General features: G+C 51.1%; 3 protein-coding genes across 3 annotated transcripts in view; all 3 read left to right on the top strand.

The window, feature by feature from the left end:
* Positions 1-11,112, top strand: part of LOC310832042 (uncharacterized protein) — a 37,179-nt gene extending 26,067 nt beyond the window's left edge. The window contains exons 20-31 of the mRNA XM_083713374.1: positions 584-802; positions 1,797-1,940; positions 3,167-3,333; positions 3,872-3,984; positions 4,754-4,872; positions 5,055-5,215; positions 5,563-5,675; positions 6,456-6,580; positions 6,990-7,208; positions 8,177-8,281; positions 9,584-9,673; positions 10,882-11,112. Of these exons, the coding sequence (XP_083569500.1) occupies positions 584-802; positions 1,797-1,940; positions 3,167-3,333; positions 3,872-3,984; positions 4,754-4,872; positions 5,055-5,215; positions 5,563-5,675; positions 6,456-6,580; positions 6,990-7,208; positions 8,177-8,281; positions 9,584-9,673; positions 10,882-11,033 (1,727 nt within the window). The 3' untranslated portion in view covers positions 11,034-11,112. The remainder of the gene's footprint in view (positions 1-583; positions 803-1,796; positions 1,941-3,166; positions 3,334-3,871; positions 3,985-4,753; positions 4,873-5,054; positions 5,216-5,562; positions 5,676-6,455; positions 6,581-6,989; positions 7,209-8,176; positions 8,282-9,583; positions 9,674-10,881) is intronic.
* LOC310832095 (beta-4C adrenergic receptor-like) overlaps positions 1-19,479 on the top strand; it is a 685,807-nt gene that overhangs the window by 631,329 nt on the left and 34,999 nt on the right. The gene's annotated exons all lie outside the window — the stretch shown is intronic.
* Positions 11,791-15,269, top strand: LOC310832162 (leucine-rich repeat-containing protein 26-like). Its single transcript, XM_083713790.1, has 2 exons — positions 11,791-12,904; positions 13,978-15,269. The coding sequence occupies exons 1-2, from the start codon at positions 12,235-12,237 to the stop codon at positions 14,247-14,249; spliced, it is 942 nt and encodes a 313-aa protein (XP_083569916.1). The 5' UTR covers positions 11,791-12,234; the 3' UTR covers positions 14,250-15,269.

A 19,479-nucleotide genomic window follows, 5' to 3' on the forward strand; every position in this document is an offset into this window, starting at 1 on the left:
GGGAGTATTCTCTGGGGAGAAAAGATGATGATGAGAATTTATTAAATTTGTATACTGCCTTATACCGGCAGGTCTCAGGGCGGTTCTCAACATAAAATCAGAAAATCACAAAATACATAATAAAAACAAGAACAACCCAGTAATCCCACTGGCTCCCCAAACACATTTTAAAAGGGCATTGGATGTCAGTCAGCCAAAGGCCTGGTTAAGGAGGAACATTTTTGCCTGGCACCTAAATCCCCACTCAATCTGTCTTTGATGCACTGAGGGGCTTAATGCCAACGTATCCTTATAGCAGAGAGGTGGGGAATGTTAGGGGTCTTTTGCCCTTTGTCAAACTTCAGGGGATGCCCTCGGGAGCTGAGTTCCAGGCTGCATACACACCTTATATTTAAAGCACATTATCCAATGTACCCTGGGAACTGCATGTTGTTAAGGGTGCTGGGGAGTTTTAGCTCTCTGAGGGGTAAACTACAGTTCCCAGTTTTCGGGTGGAGGAAATGTGCCTTAAGTCGCCTTGTTCTGTACATTGCCAGGAAGAGTTTTCACTTTATTTCTCCCACTTTGTGGCATCCCCACACAGATGTGGACCTGCCATCTTTCAGGGAGAAGCTGCTCCTTCCTCAGCAGGGCTCGGCCCCCCAGCAGAGGCGAGCGTCACTGCAGGAAGCCAAGGACACCTGCTACCTGCAGAAGGAGGGCTGCACGGGATGGCTGAGACTTAGCGGGGCCTATTACCTGGTGGCAGGGACGGTGTTGGTGGACAGCCCTGGCTCGGACGCCGTCCTCTACGTGAAGGCAGGTGAGTGGCTGCTTCTGCTGCATTCGAGATGCAGGAGGACAGGGAGGAGGTTGGGAAGGGGGAATAGTAGTGGGTTGGTAGATCGGGGTCTGGAACACCTCCCTCCCTCCATTTCAGGGATGCCCCTGAACACTGAACAACCCAGCAAGGTGCTTTAAATGTGTCTTGTGGTGGCAGGTTAAAGGCCAACCCAGTGTATCGCAGTCTGAGCTTGTGTGGATTAGAAGCCCCTTTGTCAATGGATTTCAGGAGCCTCTCCCATAATAAATTCATGCCTGGCTTACTGCCCTTTGACCCATCCTACCTGGGCTGAGGAATGTTTGCAGGTTCAGCTGCATGAGAAGACAGGAGATGTCTCCCATTCTGCCTCTGCCTGTGCCCTGTCTCCAAGAGCGGCCAGTCAGATGCTTCTGGGGAGTCCCCAATGAGGGCTGGGAGGCAATTTCATTATTTATTGCTTATTTATTTCAGCCCAAGAGGCTTCCAGTTAAAACAAGGCAGTCCCTGCAGGCTTACAATCTAAAAATCACGACAGACACACACAAGGGAAAAGGGGCAGGGAGGGGAGAGAGAAGCAGCCCTTCTCTGATGGTCTTCAGAGGCTGACTTGAAAGAGAGATCCCACTCTGGTGTCAATAAAAGCTTAAGATTTGCTGGAGAGGACCAAAGACCTGGTGGCCAAACACATCACACAAGGCACGAAGGCAGCCCTAACCCCATTTGGCCAGTACTGAGACTTTCCTCCCTAGTCCAGTGCTGAGAGAGGCTTCCTTGTTGAGGCTGGCCATTCCTCCTGTGTGTTGGTGTGTGCCTGTGCCACCAGGTTCAAAGGCTGAGCTTCAAGGCTGCAGGATCTGACCCCTGACACCTCCAGTGACTTCTGCAGGGTCTCCAGCAGACATGCCTCTATCCAGAGTATCATGAGGCCAGTCAGAGGGGCTGGTGTCTCCAGGTAGCTCTCACTGCCTTAACCAACAACTCTCTGTCCTTGCAGCCTGCTCCCCCAGCTTCTGTGGGGATGGGTGCCGGCAGCGCTGCTCTCCGTGCTTGAGCACATCGACCTACAACCCCCTGACGGGCCAATGCGATGGGCGCCACCTGCGCTGCGTCCGTCGCTTCACCCCCTCGTGCCTTTATGGTAAGTTTGGGGGGTGGGACGGAATATGAGTGACATAAAAATGCTGCAGCATGACTGAGTGAGGCCTTGTTGGCATATGACACCTGCTCTCAGAGATCTGCCCTGGTTGCTGATTTGCTCCTGCACCGAGTTCAAGGTGTTGCCATTTGCATATAAAGCCCATGGCAACTTGGGACCAGTTTACCTACGTGATTGTGTGATTACATGTGCCTATCAACTGCTTAAAAGGTAAAGGTAAAGGGACCCCTGACCATTAGGTCCAGTCATGACCGACTTGGCATAATTGGCATTGCTACAGGTGCCACAGATACACTTTGTTATAGCGGTGTGTGGGGGTGTGTACAATTTGACAACAAAACATACAAATTCTATAGCAAAACCAAAAATACCATCAAATTGACCTCCCCTCCCCCTCTCATCTGTGGTTTCTTTCATTTTATCTTTACTGCTGCATATCCAAACCAATACCTTATTATTTATTTTCTCTAATAATTTCCTTGAGTTATCTTTACTGCTCATTTTAATTAACCTTGCTAATGTTTTAAGTTGTTTACAATTTTTTAAAAAAATACTCAGTAAATTTCCCCCAGTCTTAGTTAAATTTCTTTCTTCCTGATTCCTTACTCCTCCCATCAAAGTTTAGCCATCTCCACATACTCCACCAAGCACCTACACTTTGGAACTCCCTGCCTATTGAGATCAAGCAGGCTCCTTCACTGTACTCTTTTCAGCACCTGCTAAAAACATCCTTGTTTAGGCAACCCTAGCCAGGTGTTTGCAAAGTGGATGTGAATTTCAGTCTGTTTTAGTACTTTAACTTCTGTATGTTTAAAAGTATGATTGTTAATTTTCTTGATGTTACTGTTTTATTTTTCGGTAAGCCACTTTGAGGTGTGTGGCTTTTTTTTTAAAAAAGCAGTGTATCTTTTTTTAATGAAATAAATAAGTACAAGGCAGGCCTTCTTTTGCTCCATGAACTCCCACTGTTAGACGCATTTCTTTAGCTTAATCATTTACGCTCATCTTTTCTGTTAATAAAATAAGCCAAGTGGCATTGTGATAAAAGGGAAAGTCAACATAGAAAAACAAAACAATACATCATTGGAAATAACAACATCGTCAAGAGGCAGCAGCGCTACAGCTTCACAGAGAACAGGCAGGCTGGCAGGTTAGAGTCAGGGTCACGTTGCGAAGCTACTACTGCTCTGCCTGTGGTTGTTTTCCAGGTTTGGTGAGCTCGAGATGTCCACATGCTCCTGGCTGGTGGTTCTGGGACGGTCACTGCTATTACGTGGAGGAGCACAGCAGCAAGAACTGGCAGGGGGCAAAAGCCACCTGTCAGACATATGGAAAAGACGTGGGCCTCCTGACCCTCAGCAGTGCCAAGGAAAAGGCAGGTTGGGAGCTAGTCATGCTCCCAGGTGGCATGGCTGGCGCTCCTTGCTTCACTGTGGGGTAGCTGGCAGTAAGCTTGTGTGGCCCAGTTCAAGGCCAGTATATGAAGCCCTAAATGACTTGGGCCCATGCACCTTCCCCATTGCCAACCATCTTGGACTCTGCAAAATCAGTAGGTGAGGCCTATTCAGGGATGTTACTACAGGGCCTTTTCAGTGGTGGCTCCCATTTTGTGGAGTGCCCTCCTCACTACTGACTTTTAGGAGGAAATTTCCAAGCATTCCTGTTTGCCAGGCATTTGACGGCTGAAGGACAATGTTCCTGGCAACCAACCCTCAGATCACTGGGTGGGAGAGGCTGTTCCCACTTTTGGGAGGCTGTTTTAACTCTTTATACCTACAAACATTTTGTTTCAATATATGGAGCTATGAAGCACATTGCTGCCACCAGAGAGATGAATGTTCATGTTGTAAATGAGCAGGTTAAACCAGCGGAATGAGCCTCCTCTCCCACCCCCGTCCGTTCTTCCCCTCCAGGCCTGGATAGCAGCCATGGTGCAGAAGAACAGCTGGACAGGGCTGAATGATGTCGACAGAGACGGGACTTGGACATGGGCAGAGGGCCGAGCAGCCAACCTCTCTTCTCCCTGGTGAGTGTTTTGGGGGCAGGTGGCTGCCTTCAAGCAGACATGGGCAACCAGGCCAGCATTGACAAGAAAGACTCCCTCTGTGCTGGGCCAAGGGTTGAACCTGGGACCTCCAGCCGGCGTGGCCTGTCCTGTTTCGCTGCCTGAGGCAAAACATGACAGTGCTACCTATGCTGTCTCTAATTACAGGGGGCGTGTGGCTATGGCTTCTGGGTTCTGTCAAGGTCTTGCGAGCATCCCATGAGATCACGTGCTGTTCTTGCAAGATCACCCTGGAAGCTGCTGCTGCAGCTGCTTCACTTCGATTCAGTGGAGACATGGGTGGTGGTGGGATTCACACCCATGGAGGGGCCCCTTGGATTCTGTCACCTGAGGCAGCTACCTCAGTCTGCCTCATGGAGGGGCCGGCCCTGTTCTACAGGCAGAGCAGGTGCTTCACCACTGACGGAGGGGCTCCCTTTATATATTGGCCTTCTGGCAACCAACTTATCCAGAACTCCAGCAAACCTGAATCACAGAATCGTAGAGTTGGAAGGGACCCCAAGGGACATCTAGTCCAACCCTTATGCAGCTTCTGAAGGAGTGATCATCTCCCTGCATCTCCCGCCACCACACTGTCAGAACTGCACCACCAGCTTGCAAAACTTAGCACCTCATCCCTGGTCCCCATTGTCCTTCCTTCTCTGTCTGGCATGTGACTTTGGCTTCCTGGGCACCTGCCATTCCTTGTCAAGAAGTTGGTGGTCCCAGCCCTTTTTGCTTCCCTCGCTAGGTTGGCGGACACACAGCTTGCTACCGGGGGCTGCCTGGAGATTGGGCCGCAGGGAGAGGGGCAGGTGGCTGCATCCTCGTGCTCCGAGCTCAAGCCGTGGGTGTGCGAGGGGCCACTGGGTAAGTGCTTGGCAGGACTTTGGAAGGGGACAATGCCACCAGGTCCCAGTGCTCTCACCTGGCTCTCTTGGCCAGAGAGCCTCTGCTACACTGAATGGATTTGGGAAGGATGGACTGTAGCCATAATCAGGGAAAGCAGCTTGGGCCTCGTTCTGGATAATGTCCCCCCGCCTCCTCCTCAGCACCCCGGAGTTCCTGCCCGACGGAGCCCGGGTGGAGCCACTGGAATGGCAGCTGCTACTTCTGGGACCCCTCCTTGGCCAGCGAGTGGCAAGAGGCCCTACATGCCTGCCGGAGATTCAAGAATACAGAACTGCTGCACCTGACCTCTCCGCAAGAGAAGGTATGGCTTTTCTGTACCAGCATCTCTCCAGAAGCACAGGGCCCCTCATGATGACCTCTGATGGCATGCTGCCCTTGGAGTTGGGCTGCAGTTTCCAGAAGACGGCTCCCTCACTGGCACTCCCCTCAGCCTGCAATCAAGGGGCAAGTGGTGCTTGCCCTAGGGAAGCTGGAGCCCTCTCCTTCCTTGATATTGACCTTCCTGGAGAACCCTGTGCCACCCTGTACGTGCCCAAGTCCCCCACCCCTCTCCATGCAGGGAGGCAGGTGAAAGGTCAACTGAGGCATCATGGGATGGGTGCCTTCTTTCCACCCACCCTGAGGTTGCGGTTGCCATGTTTGTTCTAGGACTGGGTCCGCTCAAACTTTGGAGGCTCCTTCTGGACGGGCTTGAATGACCTGAAGGAGGAATCCGTCTTCCGGTGGACAACACAGGAGCCCCTCAGCGAGCAGATGGGACAGTGAGCACCCGGGTGGTTCCTCCAGGGCCCTTTCCCCCTAGATATGACTGCCCTGTGGGCGAATGGTGCTGGGGAAGGTCATGCCCCACCAAGCTTTAAGTAGATCAGCTCAGACATCCCCCCAACAATGTTATTGTTTTGTAATAGAAAATTGCTCAGCTTAATCCAAAATGACCCAGCTGGCATTGCAGCCCCTGACTGGGCACATGCAATGGGATCCAATCCCAACCCAACTCCTGTGAGTCTCCTCCCTTATCCATCAGAGCTTCCTGACATCAGTGGCTGGGAAAACTGCATTTTCCATTCCTCCTTGTACCTGGTGTGCTGTATAGCCAGCCTGCATCCCTTCTATCTGTCTGTCTCTCTTTCTCCCTCCCCTCTGCCTGCTGCCACCATCAGTGTAGCAACCAATGAACAATGGGGCTGGAAGGAACATAGTTTGAAGGACTGTTGCTGGATGAGAGCTTAGGGGAAGGAGGGAAGGAAGTGAACACTGCCCTAGCTCAGATGAGAATCTGAGCCATGGAAGAATTGGTTGGGAGGGTAATGGTGTTCATCTCATGTTCGAGGAAAGCATTGCATTTTGAACCAGGAAATATGAGATGTGGCAATACCTCTGATGATGAATTGAATTTATATGCCCTGGAGTGCTGGCATCCTAGTCGAGAGCATTTGCAAAATTCCTTTTGGAGGGAGCTCTTGTGACCTCCCTCCCCCCCCCCCCCCCGAGCCCTGGAGCACAAACAACCCTCTTCCTTTTGCTTTTGTGTGTGGGGAAAGGTACCTGAAGGATGATATGGCTGATGGGGGCCTGAAGGACTGTGTGTGGTTCAACTCATCAACGGGGCTTCTCGGTGATGCCAGCTGCAAGGAGGAGAGGCCCTTCCTGTGCAAATGTAGTGAAGGTAATTAGGTTATTTGTTGAATTTGTGAGTTGCTTTATCTTGCCCAGGGCAACCCAAAGCTTCTTACAACCAACCCAACCCTCTTTCCCTGAGGAGGGAGCACACAATCCCCATCGCTCTTTCTAAATGCTGAAACTGGGCCCCTGCCCATGCATGTACCCCTTTTGAAAGCTACCTGAGACCCTGGCTGTTATTTTTACTTGTTGATTATGATGGTCTTTTCTTATGCTCTGCTCTTTCACTGTGCTTTTATGTGAGTCACTTTTGGGGGTTGTTTTGGGGACGAAAAGCCGCATTCGAATGCATCCGCAAATAAATAATTTTACAACATGCCATGTAAACAGGATCTGTTGGTGGTTTTAATTGTGGAGCATTAGCTAAGCTGGCCACACCATGTTTCCCTTCCCAGCAGCCACAGAATGGTTTGATGAGCAACCTGGCCACGGCGTGGCAGGAGAGCCGTCTGTGCTGTACCCCTCCGCTGAGAGCCTGGAGCAAGCAAAGCAGGAGTGCCTGATGGAGCACAATGTGTGTGCCGCGGTCCTCCAAACAGGGACTGGCTTCTATCTGATAAGCTCCATGGACAGCATTGTCTCCAAGCCAGATTCAACGCTTTACAGGTGGACCAGTAAGTGGGTCTTGCGTAGGGACGGGAAGAGAACCCTCTTTGTGTCCTCTGCTTGAAGAACCTGATAGTTCCTCCTTGCAGAGGAGTGGAGCTTCCAGGTGTCGCGGCAGTGCACTTCTCTCCAGGGAGAAGGAGGTCTCCTTGGGGGCTTTCAGCAGCAGGGATGCTGGAGTAGATCTTGCTTAGATCAGCAGGGCTCTTCTTATGTCCTTATGAGAGAAAGGCATCACCAAAGTGTAATTCTGAACCATGATTTACCTTGGAGTCAGCACTGCCTGCCCAGGGGCAGAGTGCCACCCCCAGTGATCTGCAACATGCCTGCATTCTGGCTGCTCCGGTGAGGAGCACATGCACCAGGTCATCCAGGTCTGCAATGCAAAGGCCTCAGGGTCTGTCCAAACTGGGGTTAATGCAGATCGTGAACCACTCATGCCTACTTTATTCCCCCCTCATCCATGTGGGGGTTCTCCTCCAACATCTCCTCCCGAAATCCAGAGATTCCTTGTGCTTTGAAAATCCAAACAGGATTTGGAGCTGCTTCCATGTGCAAGACATGAAACTGGTGCAGCTTTCCCTGTTGATTATAGGAAGAACTTCATCTGCTGGACTTCTGTGCATCATGCTGATGTTAAAGAACAGCGAAAAAGCAATGGGGGGGGGGAGTGTCAAGCCAGCTGCAGTCTGTGGGCCAGCCTAAAAGGCGAAGCCACTGTCCATCTCGGCCTCCTTTCTCCGCCCTCATTGGCTTGCCTGACAGCCAAGTTGAAATAACAACAGCAACAGTCGCTCAATCAGGTGTTTGATGAGAACATCCTGCTGGCTTTTAATGCTGTGTGTTATGTCGCGAACCCCCAGAAACGTGGTTGCTTGGAGGAGAGAGCTGTGTGATGTCAGCTGCTTCTGGGGCTACCATGCCCTTCCCTCTCATGCCTGAACCCTGCTGCACTCATCGCTCTGTTTCCTTTCAGTCTGTGCAGAGGGCTTCAGCGGCCCCTCCTGCCATAGGGCCTCGGCACCCCCACCACGACCTGCCTGCGACTGCAGCGGCCGATTCCAGACAACGGCTGAGAAAGGTGAGGGAGCCGGCAGTCGTTGTCACAGAGCCTCTCTTGGGGAGCAGCAGTGGCTCAAGAAACTCATTTTTTTGCGGCCTGTGCCAACATTCCAGTGGGTTACATAACATGGCTGGCAGGCTGTGGCCACTTAGGAGTGCGCAAGTACCTGCTCAGTTGCTGAGCACCAAACCTGGAGGATTGTGGTTCATCCTAGCAGCAGTGTGTGTGTGTTTGAGAGAGAGAGCGTGCACATCTTAGTCATACATACCTGTGTGTAGCTGCTCCCAGCAGGACATCCTGTTCCTGCCAGCTGTCCTGGGCAACCCCAGTGACAGAAACCTGCTTGTTGCCAGGCGGGTGGGGACAGCGGGCACAGAGTAGTCTGTTTACTTTCCTGATGGAACAGGTTCCTATGCTTTCCTTTTGACGTGGCAATGGAATTCAAGTTCTGTTGAATTTAACAGGACTCATTTCTGAGTAGACATGGTTAGTATGGTGCTGTTAAACATGATCTGCCCTCTCACACTGGAGGTGATGAATTTCTTCCCCCTTCTCCTGGATTGTATTCTGGGTCTCTCCCCCCCCCCCCCGGGCCCCTTCCTATCCTTGTCTGCTTTATTTCCACTTGAGAAAGGTGCCATCAGAAGGTGAGCCTGATGCTATGCTGGGCCCTGCAAAATGGGGGGGGGGGGCAATAGGTCTTCACTGAGTCGTGGAGAAGCAGGGGTAGAGGGAGGCCTAAGTGGGGTGGGTGGAAATATAGACTTGCATTTTTGTGGCAGCACCAATTGCATTTCTTAGAAAACTTATTCAGGAAGCAAATTCGCTCCTTCGGTTAACAGTGAATGACTTCAGCGGACTCTCTTGCGCCTGGTGCGTGACGCTAGCCAGTCCTTAGATCGATCGTGTTGAGAATGGAACTTTCTGACCCAGCCTTCAGCCCTGTACATCTGGGGCTTGGCTCTGTTACTTCAGCAATGGTGGAAAGCCATAGGCTGAGATGCTTGGGGTGGGAAAGGCATTCCAGAGCTGTGGGGCAGCCCCTTCCCTGGCCCTTGGAGGGTGTTTTCACCAGAGTCTGGCACTGTCCAGTCCTCCTACCATGTGTACTGACCCCGCCATTTCCTGGTTCTGCCATCCTTCCTTTGCACAGAGTATGGGTTTTGCGGTGTGTGTGTGGGGAGAGAAGTTGACTTAAACCAGTTTACACTGTTGGTAGCATAGGTATTTGCATAGTTACATCCTGCTGAGTAGGAAGAGGAGGCGGTGAGTCTGAGGTTTTGCCTGAGACAAATAACTAAGGGGCCTTTCTTGTTGCAGTCTGTGGTGTCCCAGTGCAGACGTGTGTGGAGGACTGCCAGCAAATGACAACCTGGAGCAATTGCTCTCTCTGTCTGCCTGCCTGTACTGGTAAGCAAAGAGCCCCTGTCCTGTGAGTTGGGTTGGGAGCACATGGGCAAACCCTCCGCATTCTCTGGGCCCTCAGTCTCTGGGCTTAGATTTCCAAGGATAACAGCTTTCTTTCTTAAAACAATATCCCTGGTGTGTTATTCCTTGGCATGGCATGGCGTAAATAGTCTGAGTCCTGCATATCCTTACAAGCCACTTTGCAGGACCTCAATCTTTCTGCAAGGTAAACAGAATAAAAATAAACATTGCAAAGCCCAAGCTCCCCATTGAAGAAGAGCTGCTTGCCAGACCTTGGCTTCTTTGCATATGGAGAGGTATTTTGCTAAACCTGCCTGAGCCACTGAAAACCGGCCTTACCAGGCTTCATTCTCCTTCATTTATTTGTTTTGTGTATTTGTACACTTTACTGGCTGTGCTGGCAAGCTGAGCAGAGGTCCATGGCCTGCTGTTTATAGTAGGATCCCAATGGATGCAATGTTAAGTGTTGTTGAATTTGGGCTTGGTGATGAGGAGAGGGTGAAGCACTCAGAGGCCTCTGGCAGCCGGTACCTCTTATTTGGGTGGGTGGGGGACACGGCAGGTGGCCAGGCTGTGTCTTGTGGCTGCTAGTACAGCACAAGTCTAGTGACACCAGATCCATACACTTGCTGCCCAGTTCCTTAAACTGCACAGCTCCTTGCCACTTACCTGTTGACGGGGCTCGTGGGATACTTCCTTGCTAGTTTTGTCTGACTGGTTGCTGGCTGCTTCCTTTTTTCCAGAGCACCAGCCCTAAAAGTTAGGATTGTGCTTTGTATCAGTAGCTCCACCTCCTGCCCCTGCCACGCCCCTCCTCTTTAGTTCTATCTTTAATAAATGTATATCTTGCCTTTCCTCCCAAAGATGGCCAGGGCGGCAGCGAGTAACAAAACATTACCCAAAACATTTTAAAATGCTTCCAGTGCAGAGGCAGATTGGAAAAAGTCTCAAACTGAAAGTGTTGTTGGAAGAGGAAGGTCTTCAGCAGAGATGGTACTTCCCCTATGCTGCCTCTCCCAGCAAGGAGCCCTCTTTGGGTAGCTGAAATGCTTCTTCAGCTGACAGCTTTGTGCTGGCAGGAAGGGGTCCAGCACAGGACCCTCCTCCCTCCTCGGGTTGGTCTGGGCATGGAGGAGTCGGCAGGTACGGAACCAGCCACCCAGTGTGCTTTCTTTTCCTCTATCCCCCAGAAGTGACCCTGATGAGCGGCCTAGATCCTGAAGAGCTGGCCCTCATCACCATGGTCCAGTACAAAGTGCTGCACTCCCTCAACCTCACCGCAGAAGACGAAAGGGACCGGGGAAACTCCTCCAAAATCATCTATGATGCCAAATACCCATGATGCTGTTTCTGCATCCTGAAGGAAGGAAGGGGCCAATAAAAGGTTTGGGGGGGGGGTTCGTCCCCTCCTATCTACTTGAGGCTTGCATCCTGGGTGTTCCTGTTTCCACTGGGAGCTTGGCTGCATGGATGGATGGGCTCAGGGCAAAGTGGCAAATTTGGGTGTCCCATTTGAAGAGGGAGGGAGTTGTGGCACCTTTCCACTCCGGTTGGCCAGCCAGATGCCTCAATGGGAAACCCTCAAACAGGACCTGTGTGCAAGAGCAACTCTCTTCTCCTTTGGCTTCCAGCAACGGCTATTCAGAAGCACCCCCTCCCCCCCCATGGCTGTTAGCATCTGCAGTCCATGGGGCACCTCTTGTGCAACTGGAAATGGGCCAGTAGCTGGCCCGCCTTATGGCAGAACAAAAGCTGCTTTGTCAGAGTTTTCATCCACTTCCTCCATCGTCCTGTCCCCTGCAGCAGACAGCCAAGTCCCTCTCTGACTGTCAGGAGCTGGAGTCAAGCGTAGGCAAGGCCCTTGAGAATCCCGGTTCCAGCCTCATGAGCATGTTGTTGCATCATTCCTCCTCCTCTTCAAATTTGCTTAGTCCTTCTCCTGAAGCCACCCAAACTGACTGTCACCCACCTCTTGTGGTGTGAATCCCCTCAGCTATAACTATTCCTTGTGTTTCAAGGCTGACCTTACCGTACAGGCTTCTTGCTGCGAGCCTGAAATGCCGCTCTGCGCAGCTCCTTGGAGGAAGGGCAGGGTGAAGCACACTAATAAGTAAACCAGTTAACTTGCCTGGCATGATGTGCCAGGGCAGCCTGAGAGCAGCAGCCGAGGGGTGATGCCAGGCAAAGCCAGGAGCCGGCTATCCCAGGGCAGCCTGGTGTGGCTCTTTTGGAGGAGACAGGCTGGGCCCAGGAGGAAGCTGTGGCTTTGCCCCTTGGCAGGCAAGGCTGCCCTGTTAAAATATTTGCTAAGGAAGAGCGAAAGCTCCACCCATCATCAGCTGCACCCAGAAGAGCAGCCAAGTTAATAGCTGGGCAGAAGCAAGGCTGGCATGCAGGACTCTGCTGGAGCAAGGGCAGTTGCTAAGAAGGGGAGCCCGAGAATTGCCCTCCTTTTGCAGGGAAAGGCTGGTGGGTTGGGAGGTTTTTGGCACAAGCTGTGAATCCTGGCCCAGGAGTCAGGGTGGGCATGAAGAGGAGGCTCCATGGCTTGGTGTGGTAGAAGCCAGGTCCTCCCCTCAGGCTCCAGCCTTACCCGCTGCAGTTGCCTTCAGACCTTTGCCACTTTCACCCTCCTCCTCCTCCTCCTCTACCCATCCCCCAGCTGCTCTGCCTGCCCAGCTGTTTGCAGCTGTACCTCTGGGGAAATCAACTGCATGGAGCACAAGCTGCGCTGGGTACCGGAGGACCTTCCAGCCAATGCCACCACTGTCCTGCTGGACTACAACCGCATTGCTACCCTCCAGAACCGCACCTTTGTCGTCCAGGGCGCCCTGCGCCACCTGAGCCTTCGGAGCAACATCCTCGGGGTCATCCACCCCCAGGCCCTGGCTGGCCTTAGTGAGCTGCAGGAACTGGACCTGAGTGGGAACTACCTGATTGTCCTGCCACCCAATACTTTCCTCCCCGTGCCGAGGCTGAGGATGCTGAACCTGGGGAACAACAAGCTCTTGACGCTGGAGCCAGAGCTGCTCAGGTCCTTGCCCCACCTCGAGTCTCTGTTTCTGCAGGGCAATGCGCTTGTTTCACTCTCGCCCGACCTCTTCAGCAACCTGCCTTCCTTGCACTTCCTCAGGCTGCACAACAACCCCTGGGGGTGCACCTGCGCCATCCAGCCCCTCTACCAGTGGCTCACTGACGTGGAGAAAGTCCCAGGTGAGCAGGACTTAACAGGGAAGGGGTTGGAAAGCTCACCTGTAGCTGGTGGCTTTAACAGCAACGATCACCATTATTTATAGTTTTATTTCATGAAATTTATATACAGTAGACCCACAACGTAGGCACATTTAACTTCTGCACATTTAGCTTTATGCGCTTGGCCAAAAAAATTTTTTAATCATTTTTTTAAAATGGGTATCTGGGGGGGAAAAGATGTTGACAATTCCACCAGCTGCTGCACCCGTGTTTTGACTCTACACAATTTTGGCTTTATGCACTATTCCTGAAATGTAACCCCCATGTAAGATAAGAGTTGACTGTACTGCTTGATTGCAGAAAACCTCAAAGTGGTTGAAATTTTTATTTTCAGTTCTCTTCCCGTTATCTCCGCTGCCCTTCAAAGTTCCAGCAATACAAGTCTGTGAACACATTTTCTCAAAACAAATAAATAAATTGGAGCCATAACAATTTTTTTTAGGGGGAGGATTCAGTTTCCCAAGCAGCTTGCCAAAAAGAATACATGGTGTGTGGTGGGTGCAACTGGCTTTTATTATAGCACCATCAGCTCCTTTAGAAATGACTAACCATTTGTTTGTTCATTTAGGGTTGTATCCAACAAAGTTCAAAGCAGACCCATTGGAACAAATGAACCTAAGTTAGCCATGTACATTAGTTTCAGCGGGTCTCCTCTGAGTAGGACTAACATTGGATACAACCTTTATTTCTAAATTAGATTCCTTCCCCGCCAGACACCCTGGGGGGGGGGCAGTCACAACTATGGCAAGTAATCATGTGGAAGACATATTGATGGATTTTTATGGAGGTTATGCACCACCTGGAACTGCTGTTTTGATTTCTTTTCTGGCTAACTTTAGAACAGCAGGTGCCTTGGTCTCCCTAAAAGGTCTTAGCAGAAGCAACCTCCAAGCAATCCACGTTAATTCCTTTGGCAGGCAGCTTAAGAGCCTAAACCAGTTTGTGCTTCTTGGTTAGCAATCCTCATCCAACATCCCCAACTGCTGCAATAACCACAGCCTTGCCCTGAGTCTCCGTGTCTCTCCCTTTTCCAGAGGTGGACTCTGTCTCTTGCAAACGTCCCACACAGCTCACCCAACATCCCATCACTGCCATTGGGAACGAGTCCTTTGCTCGCTGCCGGGAGCCCTGGCTGAACGTAAAAGATTATGCTTTCTTCCTGCTCATTGGCCCGTCCACCTTCTTAACCAGCATCTGCATCTGCATCCTCTTCGGCTCGCTAGCGGTGGCCCAAGCAAAGATCCTCAAGGTGTCGTCCATCCAGCCAGGCGCCCTGGCAAGGCGTGCAGAGCACGGTCCTCGCTAGCCAAGCTGCACCTCCAAACTGCCACTGTTTTGATGGCTCCCCCTCAGTCTCTATGGTGTAGTTACGCTGTGGCCCTGCAATGTGGGTCACTGTTACTCCTGGTTTGTTGATGGTATTGAGGGTTTACCTGGATGGGAACGTGAGAAAGTCTTGGGTAAGAGTGTGGGTGTGCAGCTAGAAAGCAGGAGGCAGGTTTGCAGGGAAGTGGCAACAAGTGGCTTCTGGACCTTTCCTCCTATCCCACCCTTTGACCCCCACCAGCTCAGTGACCCCCAAGATCACAAGCCAGCCTTGAGTCAAAGGTGACATGCTAGAAGTTTGTGAAATTATAGCCAGGACAGAGAAATGAAGCTGAATGTGGGAAGATTCAGGACAGACAAAAGACAGATTTTCTTCGTGCAGCACAGAGCTAAACTGTGGAACTCACTTCCATTGGGAGGCAGTGATGACCACCAACCTAGATGACTTTCAAAGAGGGTTAGACATATTCATGGCTATTGGTGGCTACGAGCCATGATGGCTAAGCTCTGCCTCCACAGTTGGGAGGCACTAAATGCTTCTGAATACCAGCTGGTGGAAACCACAAGAGGGGAGAAGGCCCGTGTGCTCAGGTCCTGCTTGTGGGTTTTCCAAGGTGAGAACGGATGCTGGACAAAATGGGTCCCCATTGGCCTGATCCTGCAGGGCTCTTTTCATGTTCTTGCCATCAGAAATGTGACTGGGTGGAGCAGTGTTGACATCAGCAGCTGTGGGCAGAGGCAGTGCTGAGCACCCTTCTTCTGCTCTGCTGTGTCAACACCATCACTGGCTAGAGTGTGTTTTGCAGCCGCTAGCACAGCAGAGGTCAGGGGGAGCCAATCAGCTTCCAGCTAGTGCTCTAAAGCAGGGGTCAGCAAACTTTTTCAGCAGGGGGCTGGTCCACTGTCTCTCAGACCTTGTGGGGGGCCAGACTATATTTTGAAAGGGGAAAAAAAACATGAATTCCTATGCCCCACAAATAACCCAGATATGCATTTTAAATAAAAGCACACATTCTACTCATGTAAAAGCACACTGATTCCCGGACCATCCGTAGGACGGATTTAGAAGGCAATTGGGCCGGATCCAGCCCTGGACCTTAGTTTGCCTATGCATGCTATAAAGCTACCAGCTGCTGGGCCAACTCCTTCGTCTGAGACCTGATTCTCTTCAGTTTAAGAAACCTCCTTGGCACTTGTCCTCTTTGCGTGGCACAGCAAGTGTTCTGAGATGATGCCACATAAGCCCCCGAGGAAGGGTGACTCGTCCAATAACGACAAGCCTACAGCAAAAGGTAGGGTTCGAACACAGAGATCAGCAACCAATCCTGTGGCATACCCAAATCTGTGACTCGAAGATGGCTGGTTGGGTGGGCTGGCTTCTCAGGACGGGAAGGATACACCGAGCCAGCACACACCTCTGCACGAGTTTCTGTTGCACTTAGGAGAGCTTTAGGGTCTGAACAAACATAGAGGGGAGAGGATGGATGTGGCAGGCATGTATGTGGTGCCAATTCAGCTCCTTAGATGGGGATGTTGGTCAATGCTATGCCTAGTCTGGTGCTAAGACAGAGGTGTCTACTGGATGCCTCCCATGGTGACCGCAAAATGGCTGCCTTTTCATCCTGGAGGTTGGAAGGCTGCTGACCCCTTTCAGCCTGCAGCTGAGCCCATGCAAGGCTGTTCCCCCAAATGGGTAACCAGAGACAGAATCTTACTCTTCTGCACACATTCCCACCCGTCTGCTGCACAGTTGCCTAGGATTCTATGCTTGGGGTGGAAGTTCACTTTATTCACTGGTTGCCAGAAAAGAGGTACGTCTAAAGCTGGTGATGCAAAAGGAAATTTGCTTCCTGCTGAGAAACGTCACTGCCAGGCAGAGTAAGCAATGCTGAGCTACATGGGGAAATAATCTGACCCTGGGAAACGATAGGCTCCCATGTTTCCCAGAGCCAGGAAGAGTGGTGCATTCTTGCTATTTCCCTAAAATTAATTGTCAATGTATTGGGGAAGGCGTGTTCCCATGTGATAAGTTTTAAAGTAATAAAACACGGTCCACTTTGCACATGCTCAGAGGTGCTGTCAGTAGGCCAGCCAACAGCATCCATGCAGCAGAAGTCTTGTATATAGCAGCTGAAACCAGGACAGGGACACTGTGGCCCAGATAGCCAGTCCTGCTTCACTTCCTGCTGTGTCTTACTCCCAGGTCCCACAGCACTTCCTCAGTCTGAGCCATCTGCTGCGGTCAGAATGCAGCAGGGTAGAATAAGATGCCACCTCACTTCCTTTCAGGCAAAGCAAGCTAAATTTGGCCTCACCATTCAAACTAGGGGCACCCTTGTGGCGAAAAGCTACCCTTCCAGGTTTCCAGTCCCTGCCATCTGCCTTCCGGACGCCTATCTCACTCGCTCCCTGTTTCTGCCTCCTGCTTCGTCCTTCAGCTGCATGCAACTGTCAGGTCAGGGCTACAAACTCCTTTGCAGGTTCCCATCTCCGCTTCACACCACCTGCAGCTGCTGCAGTTTGACCTTGACACCTCTCCAGCACATGCCGTGGGGCAGGTGGTGTTCTTAGGGCTGCCGTTTTAAAAGCAGTAGCTGTCAGGAGCTAGAGTCAAGCATTAGGTCAGCTAACAAAGAAAAGCACGGTGTCAGTGAAGTTAACTCCTTATTCGAGAAACCAAAACGGCACAGGCCTAGTGGTCCCAGTGGTCCCAGCAACTCTTCCCAGTAGGTCTTGCTCCAACAAAGTAGTTGCGAGGAGGTCCCTGCCTTCCCAGAACTTCCTAAGGCTCCTCCTCTCCAGGGTCTTTCCCAAGCAGTCACAAACTGCTTGCACACAGCCCCTCTCTGCTCTGACCTCTTCATTTCTCTGTATGTTCCAGGGGGGTGGAGCTGGTCCCAGCAGGAAGGGGAGATTCCCTGGCTTCTTCAGCAGTCTGCCTCACCATGCATCTTGGCCTGCCTTCTCTCCAGCCTTTGATTCTGGACTGCTCTCTTCCTGCTTACTAAACCCTGTTAACCCTTCAGCTTCCAACCCCTCCTCCTTCCAGTCTTCTCCCTCTTCTCCCTCAGACCACTCATCGTCATCCCACCTCCAGTCACCTGACTCTGAGCCTTCTGGGTGAAAAAATGTCAGTTTGCCATATTCAGGCATTCTCCCTGAGGTTTCAGAAACTCTGAATGCCGACATTAGGAAGCATCAGGCACTCCCTGAGCTATCCTTGGGGAAACAGAGACTTAAAGTTGCAACAAGTTGGGTGTGACGACTAGAGGTGAGTCAGAAATGAATGTGGACAGCAGACAGTAGGGTTTGGCAGGCAGCCCTGTACGAAGGCAGTCGCCCTGCTGCACTGGTTTGGCTACATTAGCTGGCAGCCTGTTAACCCTAACACACAAACATTTCTCTTTCCACACAGTCACAGTTCAGAAGGCAGTTCAGTTCCTTACTTTCCGAAGTCCATCTGTGCAATATAAGGGCTTATACACATGACCCTTCCTCTTCTCGTTCCAAGAACGGTCTGTGATTTAAAGCTCCACCCCCCCCTTTTGCTCTGGAGCTTTCCCTGCAAAAACTCGCTCTTTTAAGCTCAATCGTAAAGCAAACAGCAATCTGAGTAAAAACCGAATTGCCATTTGCTCTGATCCAGATTTAAAGAGCGGGGTTTTGTGGGGAAAGCTCAGGGCAAAACAAAGCAGAAACCATGCTCAGACATGGTGTGTCAAAGCACAGATCAGTGCCTGGAAAAAGCAGGGCAAAAGGTAAATGTAGATAAGGAAAACCTAAAAATAAAAGCCCACTTGTAAAAAGGTGTGCAGGTACATCCCATGTGGGAAGCAAGCAAGGGCTGTGTCACTGCTGCAACTCATGGACCCAAGAACAGAATTTATGTTTTGGGTCTGTATTTAGCAGGTATGCAGAGTGGGTATTCACTGGCCATAGGCAATAATTTAGTGAGCAGAATAATAATTGCTCTGCAGACAGAAAACAGAGAATGCAGCCATTAAAAGGAGAGCCAGTGTGTTTTCACCCTGCAGTCTCTGTACTGCAGACGGTTGGACTATATTGTCCTTTGGGCTTATTCCAATTCTCTGATCCTCCAACCTTTACTTTTCCTTTGGAGCACGTGCCAGGCCCTGAATGAAGCGCTGGCTTTTGAACTTGCTTTTGATCTACCCCCAGCCCACCCCAAGCTGCAGTTATACAGTATGTTTATCCAGTTAAGGTTCATTCCATTGGAAGGGCTCTCAATGGAATAGCCTCTGCTTTGCCTGAAGGATGTCCCAGGTTCAACCTTCACTGGCATCTCCAGGCAGAGCTGAGAAAGATTCCTGGCCTGAAACCCGGGAGAGCTCATAATACTGAGCTAGACGGACCAGGAGAGGGAGGCAACTTCCTGTGTTCAGCGCCTTTTTAAAGAGAAATAAACTGGCTGTTTGGGAAGAAGTCGAAACAGTGCTCTGCGCAAGAAGGCCTGTGTGGTTTGCTGACTGCCACAAAGGCCTGCCAATCAACACTCTACAGCTTGATGGGGGTTGAGAAAGGGCTTCGTAAGAAAGGCCAACCAATCATCACTCTGCGCAGCTGGATGGAGAGGAAGGTGGCTTAGGGTTGCCACAGTTGCTGGCTAGCTGTTGAGATTCTGCACAGCTGGATCCTGCCGAGGACAGAAAGAAATGGTTGGTTCTACAGTGGTACCTCGGGTTACATACATTTCAGGTTACATACGCTTCAGGTTACAGACTCTGCTAACCCAGAAATAGTACCTCGGGTTAAGAACTTTGCTTCAGGATGGGAACAGAAATTGTGCTCCGGCGGTGCGGCAGCAGCAGGAGGCCCCATTAGCTAAAGTGGTGCTTCAGGTTAAGAACAGTTTCAGGTTAAGAACAGACCTCCGAAACGAATTAAGTACTTAACCTGAGGTACCACTGTATTTCGAAGGCTGGAAGCCCAGAAAGGAACAATGACAACACCATACAAAATCTGTACATTTGTGGGCAGCCTTTCTTGACTAGTCTGCCCTTCAAGGTTGGGTTCTTACTTGAAGAAAAAAAAAATCTGTGCATGGTAACTAAAATTCTGCAACCTGTAGCCCGTCTGTAAATTAAGAAAATGCTTATGACTTCCCCTTGTTTTGCATCGGCTATTCTGCTAATCGGGGGGAAGGGACACGGAAGCAGTTCAAGCCCCTCACCCCCCAACCCACAATGGGA

The sequence above is a fragment of the Podarcis gaigeae genome (genome assembly GCF_964106915.1).
Source record: "Podarcis gaigeae genome assembly, chromosome: 15".
NCBI lineage: Eukaryota > Metazoa > Chordata > Lepidosauria > Squamata > Lacertidae > Podarcis > Podarcis gaigeae.